The sequence below is a fragment of the Cynoglossus semilaevis genome, chromosome 2 (assembly GCF_000523025.1).
Source record: "Cynoglossus semilaevis isolate Cse_v1.0 chromosome 2, Cse_v1.0, whole genome shotgun sequence".
Lineage (NCBI taxonomy): Eukaryota > Metazoa > Chordata > Actinopteri > Pleuronectiformes > Cynoglossidae > Cynoglossus > Cynoglossus semilaevis.
In genome coordinates, this window is record NC_024308.1 from 3,695,953 (window position 1) to 3,720,420 (window position 24,468).

The following is a 24,468-nucleotide window of genomic DNA, read 5'->3' on the forward strand; positions in this document are numbered from 1 at the left end:
TGAGTGTGTTGTGTCCGTAGTAGGACGGTTCTCTGAGTTGCTTTTACACGCTGCTCAGGGACGGGGGGTGTGTGTTGCAATCTACTGAAAGGGACCTAGTTAAGGCTAACTCAGTGGAGGTCCTTATATAAATCACCACATGTTCTTCTCGTCCTCCAGTAAAATGTACACATTCCTTTGTTTTGTTTGGACACTGAATGGCAACAAATATGTCTGGGCTGTTTTCTTTGTCTAAAGCAAAAATTCTAATTTCCTTAGAACAGACCTCTTAGATACTTAGTGTTTTTTAAAAGTACACTATGCAAACAGACGGGTTTTGAGAAACTCAAAGCATGCAGTCATATTTTCTTGACCTGCAGTAGAAGATACACGGTGTATGCAGCAGTGATGACGTATGTGGTCTTTCTAACCCTGCTATTTTTGTCATAGGTTTAAGGGTTTGGGATTTTTTTAAATTGCATTCAACACATGTCTTTTGACAAATTTAAAATAAAGGTAAATAATAAGACCCTTATTGTGGAATGCAACTAATTTGCCCCATAGTTGATGCTGTACATCATGTCTAAATGGCTCTTAAATATGAATTTTCTCACCTGGTATGATGCAGGGAATTTTCTTTTCTTTTTTTCCACCACAAGTTTAGTTTGTATGGCGCTTAAGAATGAAGAAATATTGGAAACAGCATTGCCAATCCGGTTACTTACTTGGGAAATGCATGAGTTCACCTGGGACGTTTCCATGACACAGTTTGACGTTGCAGGCGTGATAAAAAAAAAAAACATTCATAATTTTAAAGTAAAAAAGGGGGTGTACAGCTCCTTAGATGAGGTAGGCTCTGTATTGACCGTCTGAAGGTGAATGACCGTTGACTCAGAGGTTGTGTACCGTTCTTGTAACCTCTAGACAGCAACGTCCTTGGTTTTTGAGGAGTTATAGTGAGTCAGAGGATAACATTTATATAAAACAACAATGTTGTACCAGCAGCTTCACCCATACACCAGGCTGTTAATGTCCCAGCATCACCTGTGGGTGTGGTTAGAGGGTCTATGTCTTGCGTAATGTTCTGAAGGACATTAACATCTTCCCAAGAAAGGACAGGGACATCTACTCTATTCAGCACATACTTAAGACATGCCTTCTCTTTTAATTTACTCGTGTTTTTTCTCTTCTTTTTTTCAATTAGCTGTGAGGAAGTACTGTGTTATCGTTGTTGGCATAAACTGAGTTTTTCTCTTCTTTCTTTCAATTAGCTGTGAGGAGCTGTGTTATCGTTGTTGGCATAAACTGACTGGTTCATACGTGAATGAAGTGCAGCGGTGGGAGGAGAGTGAAAACCTTAGTCACGCCCCCTCCTCGTGTTTATAACCATGTAACCAACCGAGGTTGCAAGACTCACTAACGACCTCTTGTCAAACAAAAAACAAACGTGTACTAGGGCACAGTGTCCTGGTGAAGAGCACTTTTTTGTAGAGTTTTGGAGTTTTGTTTGTTTGTTGGAGAAACTCAACCATGCGCTGCAGAGTGAGCTACAGTCTGCCCTGCTCCCCAGGGACATCACCTGCATACTCGGGACGGTTAATGCCCTACAGATCCAGATGTGCCAGGTAAAATGACAAACATGGAGTCGATCGTTTGTTTACTTAGGTTTGTTTGTTATTACTGTGCGCGCAAATGCGTCTGTCAACCTGTAGCTGTAGTTTTTGTAGCATGTGGTTTTGTTTTTCTTTCTCTCCGCTGTTATAATGCACAAGTAAACTAAAAGTCTTAAAAGTTCGGTGATCTGTCCTCCTCTATCGGCATACCTCATGCATTCGTTTGGACACTGAATGTTTTTTTGTTATATACAGTAAATACACTGTAGTAGACAGGACGATACCGAGACAGTGACCAGGGTGCCTTTTGGTCTGCAGGACATTTTCTTCTGTCTCTCCTGTCCTGCCTCAGGTTCAGACACGCCAGTGTGTGTCCCCCTCTCCAGGTATTTGGTCTGTCCTTAGAGTCCGTGTCCCTTGGGGCAGTCCTCGCGGCTGGTCTGCAGGATACGTGCGCTCCTGCATGATCGCTGTATGTTAACGTGCTCCACATGGGTCCGCAGTGGTGATGGACGGCGTCCACCATCCGATAGTGACTAATGACTGTGACCCACAATACCGTATAAATAACTGTCCAGGACGATTTATTTAAAATTTAATTCAAGTTATTGAATTAGTTTCTAATTTTTGGACTGCATTTATTTGTTGTTTTTTTTTACTCCGTTGCGGGTAAAGACGCTGAGTGTGTTTTTGTTTGTTGGTTTTGTTTTTTGTTTTTTTTTGACTGTTTAAAGTCACTCTATTATTACTCTCTTAGTCCATGCAATTCAGCACTGGTTTAAGTGTTGTGAAGAGTGCTCCACATGAGCAGGACATCATGTCCTCTCTCTCTGGTCAGGGCTCCTTCTAGCGGTGCAGTGCCGCCTGTGTGATTTATGGGTTTTTTGTTCCCTTGTCCACGTCGAGCGGATCGGCGATCGTACCCAGATCGCGTTAACGGAGAATTACTTGTATTTCCCGGACTAACAATATATTTTGATGTTTTTTTTCGTCGTGTGTTAACATCTAGTAACAGCAAACCACTGGTATAAAAGGGATCGAAGCCTGGAGTGGAGTAAGTGTTTTGAAGTGGGATGTTTTTTTTCCATCTCTTTCGTTCTTTCTGTGGAGGGAAAAAAATGGACGGAGAACAAAACAACAATGTTGCGCAGCTCTGAAGTGGTTTTCTTCTTCTTTTAAGCAGCCTGTGTACTGTTGCTGTGACTGTGTACGTTTTCTAGACGATTACGTTTTAGCTGCTAACGTAAACAAACGAACCGCGCCCGCAGCGCAGCTCGGTCAGTGCAGTCAATGTAGTGAGATCGGAAAACGTTCGGAAAGAGTTTCTCGTATTGGATTTTTTTTAGGATTTGCTGTAGTTTTTAAAATAGTTTCTCGTATTGGATTTTTTTTTTTAGGATTTGCTGTAGTTTTTTATTTGTTTAAAACCGTTTAAAACACAACTTAAAAACACTTTTTCGTAAATTGTTGCAAACACAACGGACAGTGACTTGGACAGTTCTTTTGGATAAGTGTAGTCCTTTTTCCAGTTTGCCATTTATTTGATGTTATGTGATGTTATGACATGACGTGTTAATGTTCGCTCAGAATAATACATTTATCTGGATATTTTCCATGTTTCAACTCAAAAGTGGGTCATGGGGCCACATTTAGAGGGAGGTTTTTTTCAGTCTGAAAGTCAACTTTTTCTGACTGTTATCTGTTTGGACTGAAGCACCTCCAACAAGAACCAGCCCACACACAAGGGCAGTTTATTTAATAGTACATTTGAAGATTTCTATTCTCTTCTCCCAGCTAGTCACAGCTAAAACAAAAACGATGCTATGCCACATAAAACATATTTTGATCAATAAGAAATGCCAAGCAAATGACACTGTATTAATTATGTAAGTTGAGAGATCAGAACATTCAGTGTGATTGTGTCAGTACCTGCATCATTCACCGTACAATAGAACCCAAGTAGAAAGTATTATATAAGACACAGATTGTAATTGTGGCATTCGCAACAGGACTGTAGTTTTTATCAGGGTGGAAAAAAGTTGTATTGAATTCCATGTTGATATAATTATATGAAAGGATTTTTATTTTGCCTTTCAAAATATTGGAACAACACTAATAAACATTATGATGTAATTGTTGGAAAAACACACATGACAGTGAACTGATATTTGTAGAGGATTTAGAGGATTAAGTCACTGTGTTTGTCAAGTTGATTTTAGTCTTGTGTGGGTGTAAAAGTGTTGCCCTACTATCAGTGTTTAGCTCTGGGCCTGTTTCCAAAAATGTAATCAATCACAATTGTATTTTTTTTTCTTTTTTTTAATCCAAGAGTTGTTGAGAAATCTCCTTGGCAGTAGAGTTGGCTCTCAGTGAATCTGGAAAATACTGATAATTATCTACACTAAGATGTGGAAAAATGAGATTACCATCTTTTGTTAACATTTTTTTCTTTTATCTCCACAGTGCTTCCGGTGCCAGTGTTGTAGCCATCGATAACAAGATTGAGCAGGCAATGGTGAGTTTTCCACAGATGAAACAAGTTGTAACCAACTCTTACAGCTGACTCACATTCTCTGCAAGCCTGTAAAATCATGTTGTTGCACAATAATACTTCTGACGCTAGCGTTGACTGACACAATTGTCTAACTGCCCGAGCAGCCAGAGACACTGACAGCTCACGTCAGTAAAATGCAGTTGTGCTGCCGGATTTGCTTCTGACGTTGTTGTAAAAAGATGACATTTATCTCCTTCTTTTGTTGGAGGGATTTGCGTAAGTGCTTTATTTTTAGCAGATTTTAGTTTCTCATTTTACGTCTGTCCTCCCTCAGGACCTGGTGAAGAGCCACCTGATGTATGCCGTTCGTGAGGAGGTGGAGGTTTTGAAGGAGCAGATTAAAGAGCTGTACGAGAGGAACTCTGTACTGGAGCGAGAAAACGCTGTCCTGAAGTCACTGGCCAACTCGGAGCAGCTCAACCAGCTCTCCGGTCAGCTCAGTCAGGGTGGCAGCCAGTTGACGACGCTTCAGCAGCAGCACCAGCACATTACAAACAACAACAACAACAACAGCCCCCTAATTCACCACGACGAGGCTCAGAGCGTCCCCCACCAGCCCAACGTCACCTCGGCGTGACCCACTTTACTCCTGTACACGCTTTAAAACACACCTCCCACAGACAGGAGTAAAGCAATCCTGTCAGAGAAAGACAACATCTTTGACCGTCTCGTGAGCTTCAAGGAAAAAAAAAAAGCGGCTCGGCTCTACAGTCATCGTATTCCATTGTAGGTCAGAAGTGGACAAAACCAATGTTGTCGCCGAGGGCCACGCTTCAATGTTTGCACACTGAAATCACTGGGCCTCGGTTCTTTCTAGGGCAGTTACCACCTGTTGAAAGGTCCAGTGTGTGGTGGCCAGGAAGCTGGAAACAGAATAATCAAAGGTTGTAGGGGAGTTGGTCCATACCATTAAAAAACAAAAAAAGAAACTGCATGCTGTTATGGTGCAGGAGACAGTTGGGCTGCTCTCCCACAGTCTGTTCTCCGCACTCAGAGGCTGGAGGTCAGAGAAGCGAGGGAGCAGCAAGGGAACACACTGGCTCTCCCCTTAGTTGACAAAAAGGAGGAGGAGGAAAAGGTGGAGGACGAGGAGGGCGCCAGGAGGCACCTCGGCTCACGCAGAGCAAGTCGGGAACCTCCGCTTGTTAAAAATGCTGCAGCATAATAAAGCTTGTGTTGTTTTCTCAGAGCCACCATACTTGTCATGAATCATAACTTTTTAGTTAGTTTCAGTTTTAGTATCTGCATTTATTTATTTCAGGGCTGCTATTATTTTTTTTTTCATAATGTAAATGAACAATGTCATTGAGACAAAAAAAAAAACAACCTACAAGAAACAAACCTTTTGGTCATTTTGGTAGTTTAGACTCTGTCAGGTATTATATTTGGCTCTCGCAAACAAGTAGGTCTCAACAAGTAGGCAATAATGTAAATGTTTATTTTTTTTTCTTGTCATGAGATGTTGCTAACACTACGGCTGAGCTTGCATTATTATAGGTGAGATCCAGTTTGAATGTATATTTTGTAAAAGTGTAAAGTATTAAGTATGAGCAGGGGATTTGTACAGGTGAACACCAGTTGAGATATAAAAATCTGTGATGGGATGTTTCGATATAGAAACGAATAATTTACCTTTTCTACAGACTGTCTTTGTCAAAGTAAAAATAAAGTTTAAAAAAAAGACAAATGAATTTGTGGGTGTGGTCGAGGGGATGAAAAGCTGTGAAAATTGTTCCAATCTACTTTAAAAAAAAACAAAAAACCAAAGACGCAAAGCTGTGTATGTTTTTTTTTCTCTTTTCCCCTCTGTTGATTTTAAAATGCACATTTTGTATTATTTCTCCTTTCCTTACCCCCTCTCTCTGTTTTTTTCTGTTCATTCTTTTTTTGCAGTTTTGCATGTTGTGCATGATCTATAATCAGACCACTTTCTTACCTCATGTTTTTATCCAGCACTCTTTATTTTCTGTCATGTCAGTCTGTGAATGATTGAGAGAAAGGATTGGTGTAAGAGAGGGAGAGAGAGAGAGAACAGTGGGACAGAAGGAAGTGAAAGTGGTTGAGGGTTATTATAATAATAATAATAAATAATAATAATAGTTTGTTTTCACATGCACAGACAAAGGTTTTTGTTACATAGCAAATTTAAATGTATTTAAAAAGAATAAATGCAGCATTTAGATTTTTTTCTATCCAGTCTACAACAACTCGCTTGCAATAGCCGACAATAAACACACAAAAAAAGGAAACTAGTGAACATTTTCACACCTTAACGCTGGAAAACAGTTGATTGTGTATGAGCATATTATGGGATGTCCTGTCTACGTCACGTCTTTGTGCCTCTTCTGCCGCCGTCCTGCTGCAGTCAGGCGGTTCGGTTTTTTTTCTCTCTGTGGCTTAGAACCAAACCAAAATGCTTGGAAGTGTACAATCAGACATCTTTGGAAACGATGGACTCTTTAGATCTCCCTTATTTGGAAAATGGGCTTTTTTTCCCCTTTCCATATTTTTTTTTTTCATTTTTGTCCTGAAGGAGATGCTGTGTACATGCCAAGTGTACTGTATGAAAGTGATCACTGAGCCTTGGAGAAAATATCTTAATGATGCCCTTGTAATGTGCTGTTCAGACAATTTTAGTTTTCAGTCAGAAATAAATTACTGTTTTATTATGAACCCGTCTTCATGTGTGTGTTTTCTTTCATTTTTCCTCATTTGCTGCGTCATGGAAAACATTTATCAGATTACAGACGATCCACTTGTTAAAACATTTTGGGCAAAAAAAAATTTTATATTTCCACCATTTTACACAAATATATTAAAGATTAATACACAATTTTACTTAACTACTTAATAGCAGCGTATCTGAGCTTTAAACTACAGGTTTAAAATAATGGAATGGAAAAATAATTAGAACTTTACTATTTTTGACCTCAAGGTTTTATTGGTAGCTAGAAGAACTGAGAAGGTAATTTAAGTCTCTTAGATAAAACTAATTATTCAGAAATGCTTTGTATGGAACTCTTATTCAGCTTCAGGATATAGGATGATGAAAAACCCTTAGAATTCCCTCCTGAGAAGAAAATCTCATTTTCAACAAACACTTCTAGAAGTTGAGGACAAAAGGTCAAGAGTCCTTTCAAATCTCTCGTTGAGCAGGAAGCTTGTTTAGATGCATAACATACCAACAGAAGTGACGCCGGTGTCCCACCTGATCATATGCCGCCGCAAGCTGTGATGTAACACTCCTGTTCCAGTTAGCAAAGCCTCCAGGTCACATAAGTGTGACCAACTGTTCACACTCTCCTTCACACCTACAGGAAACGAAGCCACGAGTTTCTTGTGGGGAACAAAGTTGACACGAGAAACATGTTAGCTCGTCTGGACAGAGGAGTATTTATCCACTTCCTCACCACTTTAACAGACACTGCTGGTCGGAACTGAATTATTTCCCTAGTCATAGTCTGCCCTGATTATGTGGTTGTTATGTAAGAACACGATCATCAGTGTTTTTTAGGGACCTGTAGAAGAAGTCATGTGTCACCCGTCCTCTCATACCTGTCACTTTTCACATGAATCAGTGATCGTCCATAAAGAGCATGAGTTGACAATCGCATTCAATCTCTAATAAGTCGAATATTTTTCTATAACATTTCAAATGCTGTTAACAGGCTGCCCCTAGCAAGCGCCAAGCATGTGGTTCCTCTTGGAATCGAACCTCACCCTTGAGAAGAAAGAATTGACGATGTTAGCAAGCAAGATTATTTGAAGTATATCAGTATTTTATTTTCTCCAACAATAAACTAAAAATTTTAACCACGTAACCTGCTTAAAAAAAGTTCTGGAACATGTTTGGATCTAGTTCCATCCATCTGAGTGAACTTTGGAGAGGAACTCTATTTCAGTGACTCACTGATATTTGCAGTGTTGAGACCTAAATGAAGTAGACGTTCATTACTTCCATTGAAGAGCTTTTTTTGTTTCATTTTGTTTTGGGATTCATTTAACATTTCTGCAGATGATCTTCCACAAATCATTCCTTTAAACTGTTTCTTGTCTTCTCTTCTTGCAGGTGCCGACCGACTCAGCTGTTGAGCTCGGCCGGAGGAACGCACTTGCATTCTTACATCTGATATCAAACTGTGAATTCACTGCTTGTTTTACAAACAAACAGACATCGGGGGACCTTCTCTGAGAGGGAAGTAAAAACACAACAGTATACCAAAAAAAAATCACATTTATAACAGTATGAACTGCTCCTAGTGTATGATTGTTACATAATAATATCACAAGACTCCATTCATTCCATGTTTTTATCCAATTGGAATAAATCAGCCTGTTTTCAGAGAAGGTCCGTTTGATTCTGGTGAAGTTTAAAGTGACTCATCCCTGTTTCCATCCCCATGACATGTTGATATTCCTTTGGTTTCAGGTAACCTAAGGTCAAAAACAGGAAAATTAGGTTACAGAGACTTATTTAGACTTTCTCTGTGATTGCTGTGGTCTTGTTTGCAGGTGCCCTACATGTGGATCCAATTTCTCTTCTATGGAATTTGACTAAGTTAGACCTAATTGGATGAAGAGCATCATTTGGTTCATTTGGTTCCACAGAAATGTCTAGATAACCACTCCTATTTTCAGCTTTCAGAGTATTTGGTTCGGACTTTCTTTCTGTTTGTCCAGAATTAAATCAACTTGTTTTTTCCAAAACAATTCCAACTTTTTTTTCTTTGGAATATTCAACAGGGTTCACTCCCACAGTTTTGGAGATGGAATAGATAGATAGGACTTTCTTCGAGCTTCAGTGACTCACAAAATCAAATTTACTAAGACGAAGTCTTCCGGGGACATTTCATTGCATGTCATATGTTCCTTGGAAGATCTTTGCCATCACCTCACACTTCACAGGTTGTGTGCTCATGCCAAAGGTGGAAACATCTGTGACTCACCAAACAGAACAGAGTTATGAGAAGGAGGTGTGCATCACACGTCACTGTGAGTCAGTACCGTTCGGTACATGTTTAAAAAAAACAAAAAACGAATGACAGATAATACGTGAAATCAACATCTGCCTTCCTTATCGTTCATCATCAACCTGTGTGGACAAGCCGTGGCTGCACGACATAAACAGAGCATGTGTTACGTGTGTTGTGTACGTGTTAGCAACGGTGCTTACTTGGAATTGGAAATTAAAACGATGGGAAGATTTTCAAGGGCTGTGTTTGTACTTGTTTATTTATCTTTTTTAAACACACTGTGGTTGTTAGGACCTAAATATACCAAACTACTCCAGGTACTGAACCTAGATCAGTCTGGTGGCAGTGTCCAGCCACTTTTCCAGATCCCCCAGAATGGCAGATTCAAATTCCCTGTACAGAATATGTACACTGACAGAAACCCCCTCCTCTATCCTAGTCTGATCTTGTTTTATTGCCCTCCCCAACCCCTTTTACTTCGAGTGGGCAGTGAATCAGCCGATTAAGCAGCCGTGTTCTGACCAGAGGCATGAGTTGAGCGAATCCAGACTCCACAGAATTTGGGATAAAACGTTTTTAAATCAAATTTTAATTGCAACAGATGTAATTAAAATACATTTGCTGCTCCTTTCAAGGGTTTAATCCTGTGGACGAAGAAAATTATTGTTTTTTTTATTGCCCCAGAACATATCCATAGGGGTAGGTTTTTCAATGCAGGCTGGTAATTTAGAAGACAATGTTTTACATTAGTCCTCTGTAGATAAACTAAACATGTTTGCTGTGTTAATGGTCTCTGAAGAGTACACAGTGTCTTTTAAGCATGGACAGGAATAATACATTTAATAATAATAATAAAAAGAAATAAAAAGTTCAGCTCTGTGCATTGATTTCATTGTTAAAAAAAGAATGTGTGCATATTTCTGCATGTCTCAGGAACAGGGTCATATTTCCTCTGTGAAATGCCAGCTTGTCAGAGTTGTGCAAACTGGACTCATAAGTTACACAGTTTAAACGAATCTCCAGTGTCATGTAATGCCAGCACACACACACGCGGGAAGGAAGTCTTATGTAAGAGCGGTGTTGATGTTCGACAGTAACAGTCCAGACTAAGTGTAAATGCATTTGTGTCTATTATGAAAGAAAATCTAGTCATCGACCAACAGCCCCAACCATTACAGAGCATCATTCTGTTAGTCAACCTCCCTGACACTAAGAAATGGTCAAAGAACATAGAGCATAGATAAAGACACACATTAAGGCTCTGGCGCCCTCATGTGGTCATGTAATGGACCCTTCTGTGACTTTAAGAGTCAGAAGTGAAGTTCCAGCGAGATTAGCACAATATTTACATTAGTTAGTTTTTTCTTTACTTAAAAAACAATAAAATACTCAAGTACTTACAAAAGGTAAACGGAAAACTTGAGTTGTTTTTACATTGTACCATTGTGTACAAAATTCGTTTTAATGACATTCAAAATTTTATAAAGAAATGAAGGGGTGTTTTAAAATGACTTGTGATTAAATACTGGACCACTGAACGTTTTCCATGAGGAAATTAATTAAATGTTCTAAAATATTTAGCGGGAGATTTAGCAACTTCCAAATTGTACACGTACAAACAAAAGTTTTTTGTTATTCAACAGTAGAGGGCAGCATTGCTCAATGGTTGCAGTGTTGTCACGTTTCTACGTTCCTAAACCGCTTTCTTACCATCAAACTCATGGCCTAAATTATTAAAGTATGTTTAATGTTTATTAGTTTATTTACTGAAGTTATTGAATTCCAAAAAAAAAAACAAAAAACAAAAACACCGTATTTGTGGATTAAGAGCAACCAGGGGTGTGTCATGTCCTCCCCGCCCACAAGCCGATGATGAGCGCTAGTCATGCGGCCTCCACTGTTTTGATTCACACAACAGTTTCAATAGGCAGGGCAAACATGGCGGAGGTCTGTGTGACTCCTGTCACAGCAGCCCTGCTACGGCAGTGAGATCTCATCGCTTTAAGTCGAGCTTTATTAAAACTGGCAAAGGTGCGTAGAGCCTCGTTCCTCCAGGAGGACATGGAGGTGTCGGCGGAGGGAGAAGCGGAGGAGCGCCGGTAAGTGACAGCCGCCTCGCCCGGTGTAGCCGTGCTAATAGTCGCAGTGAACTTGAATAGTCACACAGAAGCAACGATCGGCGTTACACGGAGATGTGATAACACGGTTAATAAAAAAGAGTAAATTGGCATAAATAATAGCAGCTTCCTCTAAAAAAGCTTGTGTAAAAAGTCGGATTAGTGCCAACACTAGCTACACTGTAGCCACAATGCTAAGCTAACTCTACATTTCAGATTTTGCAGTATTAAAGTGACATCAGCGGCTCCAGCGTGTCGTGTTACACGAACTAGTTGTTTGAATAAGCAATGTTTTACTGTGCTCCTAGTAAAAGTTATGTTAACAGTTGAGTTCCCTCTAGGCTATGCTAACAGCTAACTGTCAAACTGACAAAGTGAGCCTGGGTGTGTAGAGCAAAAGACTTCACCTTTATGACATATAATCGGAAACTATTCTCAAGTTCACATAATGACACCTTTGTGCTAAATGCTGTCTGGGTTTATGTGACGTGAAACAAAGAACATTTTTCGGATTGAATACAAGTTGAAAAGTAGCTTTACATGTTATTCAACATAGATATTCTCTACCAGAAACCGTCGTTTTACTTACAAACCTAATTTCCAGAAAAGTCAAAATTTGGTTCAGCAATAGTTTTTTAAGCTCTCCATATAAGGCGCTAACACGAGAAACAAGTTATTAATCCTATCTTGTACCTTGTTGTGCTAACCCGATAAACTAGTGCTTTGCATGTAGATTTTCCAAGTGTTAACTTAACTCCACCCTTATCTCAACTTCTAACCTTATCCTTAGAAATAACGTTTTTTCCTGTCAAGGATCAGGTTTTGGTCTTAAAACTTTGTGTTTTTAACGGGCTTAACATTTAATCTTTAACCTCAACAACCTCTGAGAACCGTGTGGAATTTATCTCCTCGGTGTTCATCGCACACACACACACAAGCACAGACAATTTCTGTCTAAATATATCATGCTCAAATATGTGGATGAGAATGTTCTTAGCCTCCATCACTTTGCTATGCTACATGATTGTGCTCAGCTGGCAGCTGAACCCGTGATGCTGCCGCCTCAGAAAAGGCCCACGGTGTTTATAATTCTGCTGCTTACACTCATGGAGCTGCTCACTGTGTTTCATTACTCTCCTAAAGTCATGTGCCCTACAGGCTTATATAACTTTTACTCACACTTTTTAAGTTGCTGTTGCTATAGTTACACTACTTGTTTTTAATCAGGGCAGCTCTCAGTTTGACAACAATGTAGTTGAAGATGCATTCAGAGTGAAATGAATTTTTTCCCATTTTGAAGCGTCAGTAATGATTCATTCCACTTTACTGCCGACAGCAGCACTTTTTTCCACCTCCTTCCTCATTCCTAACCTTGCGAAATCCTCCCTGTTGCAGGAAGGAGCACTGGAAGCTGCTGTCCAGTCTGAAGACCACTGTTGAGGGTCTCGTGTCCACCAACAACCCTAATGTGTGGTCACGCTACGGCGGTCTGCAGCGTCTCCACAAGGACATGAACAACATTCTCAGCCACGGGCTGAAGAACGAGCAGGTCAGGAGGGGGGCGGCCTGCAACACTCTCCCTTTTTCTAATGATTGTTTATTGACAATGTAAATAAAGGAGAGATTACACGCCACCGACACTGACGTCTCTGGTTAGCTTTGATGTGACTCAGAGGTCAAAGATAGACTTTGTGGGCAGCTGCCCACAGAAACAATGTTTTGGGACTGAACTTTTTGTTAACAATTTTGTTTTTTTTCGGTTGTCTCTCGGTACACTACTGATATTATAATACCGGGGATATCACTGTATACACCGTGTTGTATTTGCGTGGCAGCTGCTTTTCTCTTCATGTGGCTCGTGTGAACACCTGGTTTTGTGTTACCAGGTGTACTACAAGCAGAGAGACTACTGGCCGTTCGTGTGGTGCGTCCGCTACATCAGCCCTCAGCTCGCCTCGCATGTAGAACAGGTAAGAATATTGTCAGCCACAGGCAGAGTGGACTCTATAAATACACTGAGATCACATTAATGTGGAACAACATAAAGGATTGTTGTGTCTGTTGTGTTATGTTTATTTCTCTTGTGGCTGGAATGGTTTTGTTTTGTCTTTTTGAGGACTGAGGACGACTCTTAACGTCCACTGTAGAAATCAGGGCGAGCTCCGGGGTTTGGTCAAAAACAGGAAAAATAAATAGAAACATGAAAGTTGTCCCAGTTTGACTACAGTTTTATTACAGACACATGGATGTGCAGGATTAGGCGTTGTTTACAAAACAAAAAGTATTTTCATCAGCACTTACCGACATCGGACCGTTTCACATCTTCATCGAGTTAGACAACCACACCACCAAAGCAGAAGTAACAACAACCCACCTACAGGAAGTGATCGTTACCCGAAATAACGTCAACCCACCTAAAGTGATCATTACCCGAAATAACGTCAACCCACCTACAGGAAGTGATCATTACCCCCGCTTTTATGTCCTCTGTTTGTCTACACTGTTTTATGTCGTAGTACAACTCTAATTACCCCATGGTGTTGTCTTTTCTTTGTCCAACAGAACCTCTACATCTCATTGACATGTGACACAATCATGCCACTAATACACCTTTTCTTTTACATTTACCTATAGTCCCTGTGTTATTGATATTTGTCAATGAGTGAAAAAACATTTTAAAATCACCTTGGTTAAGAGATTAAGATCTGGTTTGTTGTCCTAAATGTCCTAAAAATAATTCATCCTATCTGTCGATCTCTTTTTTTTACTTCAGTTCAGTCATTTGGAGCCCGTACTGAGCAGTGGGATGCAGAGCGCAGGTGAAAGCTTCAAGGCCGAGCGCTGGCTCCTCCACAGTTTACAGGATCACATACTGTCGGCTCAACTCCGACCTCTGCTCAGGCATCTGTCACACACACAAAAATACTATAATGGTGAGTTTCTGCTCATTTTCATTCAAATGAATCTATAATAAAACCATTTTTAATTCAGTTTTGTTTTTGTTTTTTTTCCCCAGATGATGCTTTCCTGCTGCGTGAGCCTCATGTCACCGCCATGTTTCAGTGTCTGGAAGCCGTGGAGCAGAACAACCCCAAATTGCTGGCCCAGGTGGACACTGTCGGGGTAGGTCTGGAGACGGGCGTTCTCATCTCAATCTATGCCAAAAAGTGCTGATATAAAACATGTTAACATGATGAGAGAGGCTCAGGTTATGATCATTAATGATTACTTTTTCTTTGTCACACCTTCCAGCTGTCTCCATTGAAGAGTCCACTGAACCTGGGTCTACTGAAGAGTCAGAGCCTGTGTGTGTTACCAAGTTGTGGGCACAGTGACTCAACTCTTAAGCGCAGACTCACAACATCCAACTGTTCTTTGCTGGAGTCAGTTTCATCCAGCAACACGTCTTTGGGAAACGCCTCTGGAGTCCAGTCCCAGAACGGCAGCATTACCAGCGAGGACAGGCTGAAAGGTGACGATGAAGAATGAATTTGTAAAAAAAACAAAACATTCATGCATTGAGTTGAACAAGTCACAAGAGAACGGTCACTGTGTGATGGCATTTCTGTAATTGGTGAATGTGGGGGATGATGGAGGTCACACAGTCAGATGGTTCTCTGAATGCACTACAGTTTGTGTGTGAATAGAGTGAGTGACTCAGACACACAGAGGCCTGATTGTGTTTGTGTCCAGTCATTTAAAGAAGAATGTTTTACATAAAAAGCACCATTAAATATGATGTTCTGGACACGGTCACTAAATTAGTTAAAACGGTATTGGACTGTAAAACAAAAGGCTGCTCAAAGTGACTGAAGACGCTCTGTTGACATCTAATTACTGAACAACAGTCTTTTACTTGTTGTTTAAAACTGATCGTTATCTGCCTTTTTATCTGCCTTCATCCCCCTGTTGTTCTGCAGACCCTTCGTCTCCCACTGGCAGCCTGGGAGCTCCATGGTTGCATGTGTCCAAACCGGTGGAGCACGTTGTGGCTCCCCTTCCCGAGGGCCTCCCTGTCCCCTCTATAACCTTAACTGAGTCCGCCTCGCCCTCCTCCCCGCAGCCTGAAACAGGAGAGTCTTGTGACGGGGACTACGACGATGGTCCGGAATACCTGGCCATCGGTAACCTGGGCCAGCGCGCCCGTCAGGACTCCCAAAGCTCCGCCAACAGCAGCGAGCGAGGGGAGACACCAAACCATTCCAATAATCAAAAACTCCAGAGCCTGATGAGCGCCGTTCCCCGACGCTCGTCTTTTTCGGAGGTCCAGAGGGGACCGGCGGCTCGTGCCCGAGGACACACTCGCTCGTTTTCTGACACAGGAGTCAATCAGAAGATCAGAAATGGTGAGTGTTTAAAACAAAAAAAATAAAACAGCACTTGCTCTGTGTCTGGATAAACCAACAGTCAAATGTATGATTTTTTTTAACTACGTTTGTATTTTGTGTCCTTATAAACTGTGACGAGGACTCAGCAGACACAGCAGCTGTCTGACATGAACACTCCTCTCTCTGCTCTCCGTTTCCTCTTCTACAATCTTAAGATAACCGTTCTCTCTCTCTCTCTCTGCTCTGTTTTTCTTCTACACTCTCCGTGCTAAGGAGTGGGCCACCGAAAAATCACCATAATAATAGAAGACCCAGTAGCAGGTTGGCGGTGCAGTTTAACTGTACTCCATCACTCAACTCCCCTGAACCCCCCCTCCCCATTTAATTCATACCTGCATGGTGATAAGCTCCACCCCCTTTTCCATTTTCACTCCACCATTTTTCTAAATGTCCTGATTGCGATTTGACCAAAACGAGACTTCTCCTGATGACGGTTTCATTTATTTCTGTTGATTCAATCATTTTGTCATGTTTCATGAGTATGAAGTATGTTGCTACTAGTACTCATGTAGTCATTGTATTTCAAAGTTATAAAAATATATGCATCTGATATATTTAATTCATATACAGGATGCAGTTTTTTTTACTTCAGACTTGATGCATGAAGAACTTCCATCTCTACATGTGTTTGTCATCAGGTCACACAGTTACAGCAGTGAGTCACTGTCACTGAAGTGAACAACTGCACAGAGACGCGTGTTAACACTGTCTGTGTTTGTGTTGTAGAGACGTCGGGAGACAACGGCTGCGTGAAGGACTACAGTCCCTTCTCCAATCAGTGCAATGACTCCAGTTCTCCCAGCTCACTGTACATGGAGTCCTGTGAGTTCTTCAGCTACAGTTTCAATAACAACTGGAATTAAATTCAAAAAGTTGAAGTTGTCATTGGAGCTCGAAAGAAAGTACACCACAGATTTGAGTAGGGAAGGAAATATAGAAGGAAAATGTGTGTTTGAAAAGAGTTGTCATTTAGTTAGTGTTAGACCTGAGGTCAAAGGTGGACCAAGAACACAAGTTCTAAGTCTAGTACTTGTTAATTGATTGTGTTTTTTGTAGATTATTGCTCCGTACCTTAGTTAAAGATCCACCTTTTCAGTATTTTTCTTGTCAGCAAAAAAAAAAAAAAAAAAAATCCTGCCAGTGAATCAAACTTGAAAGTCTTGTTTGTCTTTTGTGTTTCAGATGGATCTCAGTGCAGCCGTGTGTCAGACGGGTTGTTCAGGAAGCCGTCAGAGGGTCAGAGCCTCATCAGCTACTTGTCGGAGCAGGACTTTGGCAGCTGCGCTGACCTGGAAAAGGTTTGACATGACCACTGTATGAATATGAATCAAAACTGGTTTAGCTTCACTGTGACTCATTTCTTTATTTATTTACTTTGCGGTTTGCTCTGCAGGAGAACGCTCATTTTAGTATTTCCGAGTCCCTCATTGCAGCCATCGAACTGATGAAGTACAACCTACGGTGTCAGGAGGAAGAGGGTGAGGAGGAGGGAGACAGTGACTCAGAGATCCAGCAGCTCAAGCAAAAGATCCGTCTGCGTCGTCAGCAGATCCGCAGAAGCCGGCTGCCGCCGTCCACCAGCTCTCACCACCGTGAGTCACTGATTAGTGCCATTTTAAACATTTGTAAATAATTTATTTGTACTTTTTTTTTTACTGTTATTTTTCTTCCTCTCCTCTCTCCTGCAGTGTTTCACTCCACCGACAGCGGGGGCTCCAGGAGGAGCTCTCAGGACTCCTATCAGGGCCTGTCTGACTCTGGCTCAGCGGAGGAGGTGGAGGAGTGTGAACTAAAAGGTAGAGCGGGAGAAAGAAGGATGGAGCCGGGGGAAAACTAAAGACAGAAGTAAAACAAAAATCCTCACACAGATTTAATGAGTTAATGAGACTGAAGAGATCGGTCGCAAAGTCACAAACCTGCAGGGCTGTTTTATATATATATATATGTCTATATATATAGATATATGTATATTTATATACAGATGATCATGGGGGATTCTGTGTGAAGGAGTTCATGTTCCATCATCACAATCCTCACCATGACATTTGACCCTGAACCTGAAAACACTGCAAAGTTCTCAGTTAAATCAAAACCTGTTTTTTATTCATCCTTTTTATTTGTGAATTAGATTATAATAACAAGTTGAAATGAAATACCATTTAAAACCACAACTCTTATAAGATGCAAAAAATACTGTGATAATTCAATTGTTGAATTTTCCATTGGCACAAAATTAATTAATACATTTGTCAACACTTCTTTCTCCATATGATAAGTAAAAATCACTTTCTCTACGGCTGTAAATTATGAATCTTTACCGGCAGCGGTTGGGGATTTTAATGTCAGTTGATTTGTGATTAACATTAACCAAAGCAGACTAACAAACAGTAATAACGCAAATGAGATGTGATTCTTTTTAATTAAGTAAAACGGATGTTAATTAGTTGTTTTCCCTCTCTGTGCATGATTGTGTGTTTTTGTTGTGTTCCCGTGTCAAATATCTTCCCAGTACTGTAACACTACTGAGTGTTTGTCTGAGTGCGATGTGTCATGTATTTACTGCAGTAACACAGTGTGTGGACTCCCATCATGGAGCGTTCATACGTCTGTGTCTGTGCCCATGGTTGTGCTGAGTGTTAGTTTCTGTTTCTCAGATGGCTGTGAGGGTCAGTCGCTGCTGGCGGTGTCTCAGAACGGCCTCTCCCTGTCACTCGCCTCACTCTTCTCAGGTACCTGCAGGACGAGTGGGCGAGGCTCCACAGATGAAATGACAACTGGCACGAAGCAGACGGCTCGTCGCCAAACTGAAAATATTTGCTTTTTTATTTCCTCCTTGGGTGTCATGTTATGTTGTTATGTTGCCACTTTATAAAAAATGTTCTTCCTCGTTTTAAGGTTCATATAAAGTATAAACAGATTAACCCAAACAGACGCTAACTGCGATGTTTTGCTACTTATCAGTAGCTTTATGATCTGGAATTATAATTCAAGCCCTCACAACTGAAGTTCCTCAGTGGTGTTTGTTTGTTTTTTTATTCTCTATCACGGTGTGGTGGGAAAGTTTTCAGTTTGGTCTCGAGCCAGATGCTTCCTCCTGGCTGTTTGTGTTTTGTTGGTGCTTGTCATCCTGCTCATCCAGGGTTCAGGGCGGTGCTGGAGTTCAGTCAGCTTCTACATTCTGAAAAAATTAAGTGTAGTGAGAAACGTACACGTGATGCCAATAACAACAGCATTCATCCATCCACCCTCTCTCCGCCCTCTTTCCTTCCCTCCGTAGCTCCTCTAAAAACATTGGACTTCAGTGAGAGTGAGGTGTGATTGCTGTCACTTTGTTGTCGCGTCATTGTCTGTTTTTTTGACTGTTAGATTGTTTTGATTTTATTTGTTAATTTGTTAAAAAGTTATATAAAAATTAACCAGTTATTGATCATTAATACTTAGCTGTAATAATGAATCAAATCCCTCTCCCAGCCTGTGCTGTAATTACACCTCACTTTTCTCTATTTATATTTATCAAATTCAATCACTTCTTTCCAGCCTCCTGTCTGTTTAAGAGAGTTTCAGATTATTAATCCAGATTATTATAAAACTGATTCTAACAGTGATTCAATATTAAGGTAAACCTGAAATATAAATTAAATTTATTATATTTTTTTCACCCATAGAATCATTAGATGACACAGATTTAAATCTGTTTCTTCTGCTTCTGCTGCTGGAAAACTGTGCTAAATTTACCTCTACTGCATATTCTCTGCTCTGACTAATCGCTGACTCTTGGCTTTCCTTCATGGCTCCAGCAAAAAATATTCTTCAACTAATCAGAATTAATGGGTCATATTTAGAGTCAGTCTTGTTTTTATAAATTAACTTCTGCTTTTTTTAATCCTCTTGACATTAAAATAACTGCAGAATTAACAGCCTTTTTTTTTTACTCTCTCAGATGCAGACATAAAGCGCAGCACGAGTTCAGTCGGCCGGTCCCTCCTCAGCTCAGAGTCCATGTAAGTGACACAGAGTCAGTCGGTCGGCTACAAATAATGACAAACATCGTCAGCAAGATGTACAAATTATTCATCCTTCCTCTCGCCGGCAGCTCTCCATCCTTCCTTCAGTCCAACTCTGCTGAGTCAGTAGCCATGGGTTTGCTGCGGCAGTTTGATAGCATGCAGCTTCCTGCTGCCTCGGAGCTGGACTGGCTGGTTCCAGAACAAGACGCTCCTCAGAAGGTAGAGCAGAACGTCTCCTTCATAACGTCACATTCTTAGCAGACGTCACACCGATTTGTGAACTCACACTTCTTTTTTTTTTGTCATTATTAAAGCTGCTGCCCATCCCTGACTCTCTGCCAATATCACCGGATGACGGTGAACACGCAGACATCTACAAGTTAAGGATTCGGGTTCGAGGAAACCTGGAGTGGGCGCCTCCGCGACCGCAGATCATCTTCAACATTCACCCTGCTCCAAAGTCAGTTCACATCTGATTATACTATTATATTATACTGATAATTTGCAATCTGACTCAAAATATCATATCGGAGATCATATCATGGTCTAAAATAAAAGTGTTCTTTTTTTGCCAGGAGGAAACCTGTTGTGGCCAAACAGAACTACCGCTGTGCTGGCTGTGGCACCCGCATTGACCCTGGTATGACCAGAGTCATAACGACACCATCTTTTAAATTTAAATGGACTTTTTGGTTCAGAAAAGTTAAAAAATTGTTTGAATGTAGATTTGTTTTCATTCAAACAACAATGAAGACAGACGTGCTAAAAAAATAGGAAGCAGTGGGTTAGAGAAGAACAAACTCCTTGGAAAATATTTGTTCTCTGCCAAAAGTTCTTGTTCCTCAGCTCGACCCTGACCGTGTCTCTCTTCCATCTTTCCACCTCAGACTACATAAAGCGCCTCCGCTACTGCGAGTACCTCGGCCGGTACTTCTGCCAGTGCTGCCATGAAAACGCGCAGGCGGTGGTTCCCGGTCGCGTGCTGAGGAAGTGGGACTTCAGCAAATACTATGTCAGCAACTTTGCCCGCGATCTGCTGAGCAAGATTGCTGGAGACCCGCTGTTCAATCCCAACGACATCAACAGCGGCCTCTACAAGAAGGTCAAATCTCTGGAGGCCGTGCGGGTGAGAACACAGACACAACAAGGAGAAAATACTGGACAGATACACGGCGTCAACCTTTCTCTGCACTGTTTTTAATGACACCACTTAAGACCAAGTTGATTACGAGGGGTGATTACTTCGAAGTTTATGTTAGACAGACATCAGCAAAAACTTCTAGACCAGGGTTCTCAAACTCTTAACCCATGGACCACTTCAAGTTAGTAATTGTAAATTTTAATTTGTATTTAAGGCTGAAATATGTGGAAAAACCTTAATCACAAATTCATGTATTCACAGAGAACAGTTTTAATCATGGGTTGAAGCAGTTTGTTTTCACTGTGCGAGAGAGAAACCTGATCCTTGTTCACCTCAGTCATCTGGCAGCAGCCCTGAATAGTCATCACCTGCACAGCAATTATGTTGTTAACTGAAGTTCAAACGTCCGCCACTCGTCCTGTTCTCCCTGTTGTTTGTTCTCTAGCCTTAAATCTCTTTACCTGCAACATTTGTTTGTTCCAGGTTTTGAGGGTGAAACTGTTTCACATGAAGAATCTTTTCAAGACCTGTCGTTTAGCTAAAGAGTAAGACTTTTGTTTTTAAATTTATATTATTTTGTTTCAGGTTTGTACGTCATGTTTCAAGTCACATAATATGTGTGTGTGTGTGTGTGTGTTCCTCAGGGTTCTGGACCAGTTTGATACTCTACCAGGTCACCTGACTGAGGATTTGCACCTTTTCTCCCTAAACGACCTCACAGCTGTCCGTAACAATGAGCTGGCTCCCCGGATGAGAGACCTGTTAAAACAGGGCTCTATTCACGTGGACACCTGCGTGGTAAGATGAACATCCATCAGTTATATCTCAGTGAATTTCAGACTAATGTGAACACTCTGTCCTGTCACACCTTCCCACTCTAATGTGTTCTTTTAACATTTTCTTGAATCATGTCCCTCCCCAGCTGTGCCAGGCGAAGGGTTTCGTGTGCGAGTTCTGCAACAACGACAAAGACATCATCTTCCCCTTCCAGCTGAACAAGTGCCAGCGCTGTGAAGGTGAGCCCTCTCCGCTGGGGTCAGGTCTGCACAACCTGAAAGCCCCCTCCACTCGACCGTTCATTCCACTGACCTGGAAAGAGGGGAAGATCTCCAACCCTCGTAGGTTGGCAAAAGCCCTCTCTGAAGACAGGAGAGAGGGGGGGGGAGGGAGGGGAGGAGGATTTAGATGTACCGCCGTATGAAGGTGAGATAGGCAGAGAACAGCAGTCAAAGGAAACGGGAGAGGAGAAGAAGGAAGGAGTAGGAATATTTCCGACTTTCCCGTCTGTTGAACTCGTCAAAGTTTTCTCCAGAGGTAAAGATAATGAAGAGGAGCAGGAGGTGTCAGGAGAGATGGAGTCAGAGCAGGAGGGAGGAGAGGAGGGAAAGGAAAATGAGAGAGTGAATAAAAATGGTAGAGCGACAGGTAAGCCCAGTGTGAGGAGAGGAAGTAATGCAAGGAGAGAAAGTGTCAACCTGCTCAGGGTTCTGCAGCTAGAGAGACTGAAAGTGAGCATGTTGATGGGAGACAGGAGCAGCGACAGTGAAACAGGAAGCAGTTTGGAGGCTCTGGATGAAGTGGGACAGAAGAACACGAGGGAACAGAAAAAGGTTTTAGGTTTGTTGAGCCGACCCAAGAACTTCTTGAAAAATGTGGTTAAGTGGGAAGAGAAAACTGAAGTGAAAGTAGAAGAGGCTGAAAAAACAACACCGGAGCAGCAGTCAGAAACTGAGAAGGCGGAGGAGACGGAAGAGGGTGACGAGAATCAAAGTGAAGGCGGATCTGAGGCAGCTGAGGCGGAGCAGTCTGAATCTGCCACAGACAAAGAAGGGTTTTCGGTTTCCAAACTGCTGAAACCCCATCAGCTGTCGTCCATCTTCTCCAGGGGGAAACTAAAAGGGGGGGACGAGGGGGGAGATAAGACTGAGGGAAACAGAGATGGAACTGTGGAGCGCGGCGTCCATGAGGCGTCGGCCTTCGTCACCAGGACAAACTGGAGAGGTCGTAAAACTCGCAAAGCCGTGAGAAAAAGTCGAGGCAGGAAAACGAGAGAAGGATCAACGGAGAACTCGGAGGGCGGAGAGGGGAGTGATTCAGATGATGGCTCTGAGGGAGAGGAGAGGAAAGAGGTCAGGGTGTCAAGAGAGTGAGACACGATATCCAGAGAGTAGCGAGGCAAATGTTCAAATCCTGACCAACGGCTGCAGGATCGTAGAGTTTCTTTGGTCGCATCAGTACTTTCAACACGTTCATGGAAAATCATTTAGTTCAGGTTTACAGACGTTTATTGACGCGCACATTAGGTCACCTGCTCTTGTTTCTGCTCTGCTAGATACAAAGATGTACATTTTTGAAGCCGGCTGTTTTTAAAACAGCTTTGAATTACATTTTTCTTTTGTTTTTTTTGTTTCATATTTACATTTTGTCCATTTTATTTATTTAATGATGTCATTTCCCCATGGTTTCAAAATGTGGGAATCCATTCAAGTTGATAATCTCTCAAAGGAAAATCATGTGAGAAGCAGGGCCCGTGTGGTGGGAAAGCGGGTTAGTGCTTTTGCCTTACAGCAAGAAGGTCACCAGTTCCATTCCCGACATATACTCTACTACTGGTCTGGTCTTTTTGTGTGGAGTTTGCATGATCCATTTGCCTCTGTGTGGGTGGCTGTTCATAGTGAGTGTGAATGTTTGGTTGTCTCTGCATGTGGACCTGTGAGAGACGCCTTTAATCTCTGGGGTGCAGCCCAGCTTGTTGACCTGTGGTACAGCTGGGTCACCGCTGCTCCAAGTCTCCTTTCTGATTTCTAGACAAGACATGGATGATATAAAGTATGCACATATTACCACATTTGAGTGTGTTCATAGAGTAAATCAGAAAAGATAAGTATATATTATATTTTTATATATTAATCTACTGTAATATTGCCTTAACATGTACAGTATCTCACACACAGTGGTTTCAGTGTTTTGCTCCTGGCGTTGGTGTCAAACTCCTACAGCTTTTATCCAGACTCATCAGGAGGCAAAACACCACGCCTGGTTTATCAGACCTGTTTCTAATCCTCAGATTAAATGTTCTGTTTCTCACTCCCTATTTTACTTCACTTCACCTTTTCTTTCTGTCACACATCTCGTGTGTCTTTGCCGCTTGCATTCATGGCAGTCTACCTGCGCCCGTGTCGTCGTCGTCCTGTTTTGTTGTTGCTGTTGTTGTTTTTCCGGTGTTGGTTAGAAGACGGTGAAGGGAACAGGTTTATCGTTTCTTTGGTTCTGGACTTCCTTCAGCTCAGGGTCTTGAGGTGTGTGTTGGTGTGTGTGTCAGCACTGCTTCGTGTTTTAATCTCTGGCAGCTTTTTGAACCTAGGGCCTTTTACTGATGATGAGGATTTATTTTGTTTTAAATGTCATCACGGCGTTTGTGTCTTGAAGGTTTACACGTCGCTAAGTTTTGGTCTCACGTTTCAGTTCAGTTAGAAGTAGATTTCACGTACTTTTATCACTCTGATCAGTCCAGAGATGGTGACTCTGGTCTCAAGCTGCTTCGTGTTTATATGTTTTAAACACTATTATTTAACTTTTTTTTTATGTCTACTTTTATGTTGTGCAACGTGACCTTCATGTGCCACAATGAATGTGTAATTTATGGCCTTTTTAAAACTCCTTTGGAATGTGAAGAACATGAAATAAAAACTACAT

The 24,468-nt window shown here is 41.5% G+C and overlaps 2 protein-coding genes across 4 annotated transcripts in view; both read left to right on the forward strand.

Moving 5' to 3' along the window:
* Positions 1–6,819, forward strand: part of tsc22d2 (TSC22 domain family 2) — a 29,580-nt gene extending 22,761 nt beyond the window's left edge. For both annotated transcript variants that reach the window (XM_025064324.1, XM_008331401.3), the window contains 2 exons: positions 4,056–4,107; positions 4,421–6,819. In XM_025064324.1, the coding sequence (XP_024920092.1) occupies positions 4,056–4,107; positions 4,421–4,723 (355 nt within the window). In that variant the 3' untranslated portion in view covers positions 4,724–6,819. The remainder of the gene's footprint in view (positions 1–4,055; positions 4,108–4,420) is intronic.
* A 4,113-nt stretch (positions 6,820–10,932) lies between these two features.
* The window catches only part of rubcn (rubicon autophagy regulator), a 14,224-nt gene continuing 688 nt past the window's right edge, over positions 10,933–24,468 (forward strand). Inside the window, exons 1-20 of one of the 2 annotated variants that reach the window (XM_008331434.3) lie at positions 10,933–11,218; positions 12,632–12,785; positions 13,123–13,206; positions 14,010–14,169; positions 14,253–14,359; positions 14,489–14,708; positions 15,157–15,582; positions 16,351–16,446; positions 16,807–16,922; positions 17,018–17,216; positions 17,313–17,420; positions 18,279–18,353; positions 19,565–19,625; positions 19,718–19,850; positions 19,946–20,091; positions 20,207–20,271; positions 20,519–20,757; positions 21,256–21,317; positions 21,417–21,570; positions 21,695–21,788. In XM_008331434.3, the coding sequence (XP_008329656.1) occupies positions 11,181–11,218; positions 12,632–12,785; positions 13,123–13,206; positions 14,010–14,169; positions 14,253–14,359; positions 14,489–14,708; positions 15,157–15,582; positions 16,351–16,446; positions 16,807–16,922; positions 17,018–17,216; positions 17,313–17,420; positions 18,279–18,353; positions 19,565–19,625; positions 19,718–19,850; positions 19,946–20,091; positions 20,207–20,271; positions 20,519–20,757; positions 21,256–21,317; positions 21,417–21,570; positions 21,695–21,788 (2,737 nt within the window). In that variant the 5' untranslated portion in view covers positions 10,933–11,180. The remainder of the gene's footprint in view (positions 11,219–12,631; positions 12,786–13,122; positions 13,207–14,009; positions 14,170–14,252; positions 14,360–14,488; positions 14,709–15,156; positions 15,583–16,350; positions 16,447–16,806; positions 16,923–17,017; positions 17,217–17,312; positions 17,421–18,278; positions 18,354–19,564; positions 19,626–19,717; positions 19,851–19,945; positions 20,092–20,206; positions 20,272–20,518; positions 20,758–21,255; positions 21,318–21,416; positions 21,571–21,694; positions 21,789–24,468) is intronic. The other variant, XM_025064319.1, reaches the window with a different exon arrangement.